This window comes from Agrilus planipennis, unplaced genomic scaffold (genome assembly GCF_000699045.2).
Source record: "Agrilus planipennis isolate EAB-ADULT unplaced genomic scaffold, Apla_2.0 scaffold402, whole genome shotgun sequence".
NCBI lineage: Eukaryota > Metazoa > Arthropoda > Insecta > Coleoptera > Buprestidae > Agrilus > Agrilus planipennis.
Window position 1 is genome coordinate 36,941 of NW_020439464.1, and position 5,962 is coordinate 42,902.

Sequence of the window (5,962 nt, forward strand, 5' to 3'; positions counted from 1 at the left end):
TGCATCACCTAATGGACAAAGTGAATACAGTTATTAAAGTAATAGAAGCACTTGGGCCTTTCAAATTGCTCCTGACGCAATATGGTAAACAATCTGAGTAATTGCAAGTCAGCCTTCATCTCGTCATTATTACTTGCTTGAAAATAAATTAAACGGTCACTTTTATTGCCTTTTTGAAGTTCCTTGAATGCTATTTCATTTTACTGCTTAATTGCAAGAATATGTATAGAAACCTACGTGACACCTAGCATAGCACTTACATTAAACAAATGTTTATTAGAAATTAATAGTGTTAGGTGTCGATAATAGATTAGCCAATCCAGGGTACTTTTTCCTTACCAATACTAATAATTTTATATCATTTCAATATATTAACAGTTGCACGATATATTTGTGCGAACTGTGAAAGATCAATCTGCGCCATGTTTTTTAAGCTCCTCCCATTTAACAGATCCCAATCTAATAAAATCGTTCAACACCCTATATAGCTGTACCCGCAGTCCCCCTTATCGTCGGTCCAGGGTTTTTTCCAATAATTTTATATCACTTCAAAAAATGCCAGTTACACGATATGGTATGGAAACTGTGAAAGATCAATCTGCGCCATGTTTTTTAAGCTCCTCCCATTTAACAGATCCCAATCTAATAAAATCGTTCAACACCCTATATAGCTGTACCCGCAGTCCCCCTTGTCGTCGGTCGAGGGGTTTTTTTCCCTACCGATAATTTTATATCATTTCAAAAAATGTCCAGTTACACGATATGGTATGGAAACTGTGAAAGATCAATCAGCGCCATGTTTTTTGAGCTCCTCCCATTTGACGGATCGAAGTCAAATAAACTTTTAGTATACGGCTTTTACTAATTTTGCTTTATTAAAACTTTTGAAAATAGATATAATAGATTGTATGAAAGCTAATGATAATAATAATAATTTCGGCAGACATGGCCTTTTCATTTCGGAATGGATGTACAAATGCTTGATGGCATGACCCCACATGGGAACCAAACGAGTTCGTAGTCATTAATTTAACAATATTAATTGCTTGGGTCTGTAACAAGCTTTTATCCCGCGTTTTGAATAGAACAATAAATCTCTGATATCAAAACGTATACTAAATTTAACACCGTATTTCGTTTCGTGTTGTTGCAATTAAACAACCCCAAACGGCATTTTTGTTACCTAATAATATTAACAATTTTGCAGCAGTTCGCCGATCGTAACAGCGAATGAACGTGAAATTAAAAAATTATTGTACGGTATTTCATTTTTTGAGTTTATTTGCTTATTGAATTCAGTAACAACAACATAATGTGTTGAATTGGAACTCCTAGTCGTATTTATAGTGATCGTAAAATCATCATTTATGTGCCTATATTAATACAGTAAGAATATAAAATTTTAAACAATTCGTGATTTGAAATGACTTGTCTTGAAGATGATATCGAGCCATATTCGTTAAAATTTATCTTCTAGTTAATACAATTTTTATAAGCTTGAAAAGTTTGTGGTTTTTCATTTCTGTCTATGAAGTTATTGTAAATTATACAGTTCTATTTCCTGCATTTCAATTTTAAATTTTCTTTTTTCAGATGAATTCCAGAGAAGAATCTGAAAAAACTGTTCGGGTATCTCTGCCTGATTCGCAATCGACTGCGGTGTACGTCCGAGATGGTATGTCTGTCGAAGAATTTCTTACCAGTGCCTGTACCAGGAAGAACCTCAACCCTACCGAGCATTTCGTTAGGGTGAAAAAGAGAAGAGACATGGAAGACCATAACTATTTTGTGCCTCATCGGAGCGACCTCATCGAAACTTACGTAAGTCATTGGTTTTTATTATAACAAATAATAAAAGAATGTCCTATTGTTATCAATTTTAAATACACCCATTTGACTTAACTACATTAATTTACCGGAATATAGGTCTGTAAAACCAAAAATGGGGGTAAATTCACCGTCATCATTTTATGAGTAAATTGCTGCAATATAAAAAGACATTTAGGTTTTAGTCACTCCAACGATTGCCAAAGTTAAACTCAAAGTTTAACTTCCGATTAATTAGCTGACTTTCTGAATTTTAACGAACAAGAAGCGAGGGAGAGTGGTTACGTTAGGGGCAGGTACCTAATAATTTTCTAATTAAGAAAACTGAACAAGCTAAAGCAAGCTTTCAGCTCTCTTCTTCAACATTTTAGAAGAAAACCTTTTTGTTTTCACTATTATCTTATGACACATTGTAAGGTACATATGTCACAATTTTTCTAGTACAACTGCTTATTTAAACAAGTTTATAGACAAGAACAAGGGGAGCACTACCCCTGAGAAAGGCTAGCGAATCACAATATCGACACAACGTTTAAAAACAGAAACTAAACACATTAAACTTATAGTTTATATAAACTTGTAGTTATTAAAATTCTGTCCTCCCCTAGGATAATTATCTCTCTACACCTATGAACAAGTCTCTAGATATATCTAAATATGTAACATCTTTATATCACTGCTTACTTCACTCCTTTGCCCACTATTTGTATCATCTTTATGTCCGTCTGTTGTTGGTCACAGCAGCGTTACCAAAGGCGCTACAGTATCGACAGTCGCCTGCGGCATTCGTTTTTAACAGGAACTTTTTCTGTACTCTCTTTCAAGGAAACTTTATTCAAATTATAAAGAGAAGCAAATGCATACATATGTCTAATCGAATTTCTGGCACGTATTTGTTTTTACGGTAATGATTATTTTAGTTCCTCCAGCGAATTTTTCTTGCTAATTGTTTTGATCGTCTTGTTGCTCAGAAGTTATGTGGTCGTTGGCTTATTCTTCTTATTATGTGGCCTCCATTAGCACATTTTGTGAGGTTTGAACTGCTGATTAAACGAATGTAATGACCCGCTGCAGTTTCTTATGATTTAACACAAAAATGAAAGACAAACGGTACCCGATTGATTACAACCATCGTGTGTATGATAGCAACTGCAAATCAGCACTTACGATTAGCCAGTTGAAAATAAGTTGTGTATTTCCCTTTCTTGTAGAAGTTTTGGAGGAGGAACTTTTTTGACGTGCTAGAATGTCATTATTTTTCTTCGTGCGACGTGACGAACGTGTGTGAAATCCCAATTTACACGAAAATTCTACCGAAGGTGCTTCTTATTTATGATCTTTGCTAACGAGGCCACTGGCAAGAAAACTACCCTGCAGCTAAACCTGCTGCCGCACAACTTTTTCACCTCCAAATTGCTTTTTCCCGCTTTTTCAAATCAACAAAAAAACAGACCTCTTTGCACTTTTTTACCGAGCCAAACGCCTAATTGAGCGCCTATTTTCGAGTATTTTCTTAGTCCGAAGAAATTATTTTTTATAAAGGACATCATCAAAATGATTACGCCTTACTTACTTAACTAGACAATCGATATTTGTAGAATTCCAGTTTCTGCATATTAGATAATATTTCGCTTATTTTCTGTCTTCACATCATCCGTATCATTTCTTTCCACACCTCCACATATATTTCGTTTACTTTCTGTAGCGATGTGACCTTCAGTTTGACTGGCGCAAAGTAGAAAAGAACGGTACTAGGCCAGAAAAGGAACGAGACAACTCTCGGCCAAGCTTTTAACCGGTGAGAAGCGTATAATCCGTACAGTACTGCACGGAAAAAATGACCATTTTATCCGCTACAATTGCATTGCTCAAATGTGCTGTTATTGGTACCATTTAATACTGAAAATATCAAAGAGATGTTTATTTATATTTGAAAATATATGAAAGGATTTAACGCTTGTTTTCGACTCGCACTACTATTCATGATTGAACAAAACTTTTGGCAGGTACTGTATGAAAATGTATGTTTAATGAACAAGGATCGAGAGTATAATGAGCTTTTTTCTCCCTACTTACAAATTTGCCAGCGCGCATTCAAGACATTGGAAGGGGCACACCGCTAGAGTAAGTAAATGAAGTATACCTGCGATTGTTAAAATAAGGCTGAAGAGAACCTTCCACCCTACTCTCCAGCTTTACACTGCTGTGTCGAAGGGAGCGCACCACCATTAGTTTTCCTGGGTTTGCACAGGGTCAGTGCAATGTAAAAATGTTTTGAACGATCGAGCCAATTTAGCGCGGAATCCAGAATTGTGGGTTTTACCCCATTCGACAAATATAGGGGAGACCTGGGCAAAATGGGATACTTAGGAAAGAAATCACTATATAAAAGAAATTAAATTGTTTAATAGAATAAGTTTTACTCAGATAGCACGAACTGCTTCTGGGAAAAACGACTGCACAAGCACACAATTATACATATAAGTAATTTATAAGTACATATTTCGATTTTTTGAAGCTAAAGAACCCTTAACAAAAGAATAAAAGACAATGCCTGTCTTTGGTAACCTTTTTCTTTCTTGTTCGTAACAAAAAAACCTACATTATGAAAACTACTGCTTTCACTTCTTTAAGAAATCAATTTACCTAATAGCTGTACTAATGAAAGGAATAATACGACATGTACAATACCTGATTTAAAAAGGAATGTACAGGATATTGCTGCATTCTTTTGTGTCAATATTTAAATTGTCTAGTCTAGTCACGTAAAGCTTTCCACCTTTCTAGGAGATTGATACTGAAAACAAGTGGAGATCGATAAACATTAAGTTAATAACATTTTATGCGTCAGTTCAAAAGATCATTTTTCATTTCCATGTCAAACTGTTCGTTGCTTCGTTTCAAAGGTTTTACGATGTACTATGTACTTGGTATTTGGAAGATCAAAGAAAATTTCATAAAGGCGTAAATTGACTCAAAATGTTTTATTTAGCACGATACGTAGGTATGTTTTAAAATCAATAGGTACGCATTGAACTACGCAATAATAAGTTCTACTTTACAAATTACTTGCACCAGTTATTTACTTACGGTTCGTATCATTCATTGTATCCATATCGCACTTTAATAAAAGTTCATTGGACGCGACGAAGCGCGAATATTGAAGTGTTAGAAGTTATTACAGTTTAGATAATGCGATGACACGAAGCGGGACACTCCTGGAAAAGATTGTATTATTGTACACTAGGTTTAATACGAAGTCACATGAGAATTCTTCGGAAAGAACTGATTAGAACGAGTGGGTAGTTCTTTTTGCTTCTGATTCCTTCTCTAATAGGAATTCTTCATCACAAATAGGGTTCGTTGATCTATTGTCAAACTTACAATGTATAATTCGCAGACCTAGTCGAAGATTCTTTTCAATGAATATAGTTTACAACTAAAGACGAATTAAAAACAGATTCACTCCTTTATTGTTTACTTAGGCTTAGGTCATAACTTATTACATCATCATCATCATAAGGTCGTCAGTCCTAAGACTGATTGGACACGTACCTCCACTCCTTCCTATCCTAAGCTAAACTTCGCATTTCCCTAAAACTAGAACAACCCACATCCTTTACTATTTGTGAACAGTAATCTAGGTCTACCTTTACCCCTCCTAACTCCTGTTTCTGTCTCTAATATGTCTCTGACTAGACCTTCATGCCTGAGAAGGTGTCCTACCAACATATCTCGCCTATTTCTTAGTGACTTCCATAGAATCCTCTGTTCTCCTATTCTTTCTAATACCTTTTCATTTCTAATACCTTTTCATTTCTAACCTTCTCTAGCCATAGTATCTTCATCATTCGTCTGTAACACCACATTTCGAACGCTTCTAGGCTTTTTTTTCCGCCGCGGACCCGTACGGCGCTGTGCTCAAAACATATACTTTTAACAACCTTTTTCGAAGTTCTAAATTAATCGTTCGCGACAGTGATGCCGAATTCCCTGCCGCAGGTAGTTTTCGTTAAAATATAGTTAGTCGATTCCCTCCCGGGTGCTAGCCGAGTTCCCTCCCGTTCATATCAGCTTCGATAATTAAGGTAACGACTACTTACCGATTTTATTTATCGAAAATAAATACATATTT

General features: G+C 35.5%; 1 protein-coding gene across 9 annotated transcripts in view; it reads left to right on the top strand.

Moving 5' to 3' along the window:
• LOC108742966 (protein still life, isoforms C/SIF type 2-like) overlaps positions 1 to 5,962 on the top strand; it is a 101,177-nt gene that overhangs the window by 35,675 nt on the left and 59,540 nt on the right. For all 9 annotated transcript variants that reach the window (XR_003232046.1, XR_003232045.1, XR_003232047.1 and 6 more), the window contains exon 4: positions 1,594 to 1,821. Coding sequence is in view for 6 of the 9 variants with exons in the window: in XM_025979058.1 (XP_025834843.1) it covers positions 1,594 to 1,821 (228 nt within the window). In the remaining 3 variants the exon portion in view is untranslated. The remainder of the gene's footprint in view (positions 1 to 1,593; positions 1,822 to 5,962) is intronic.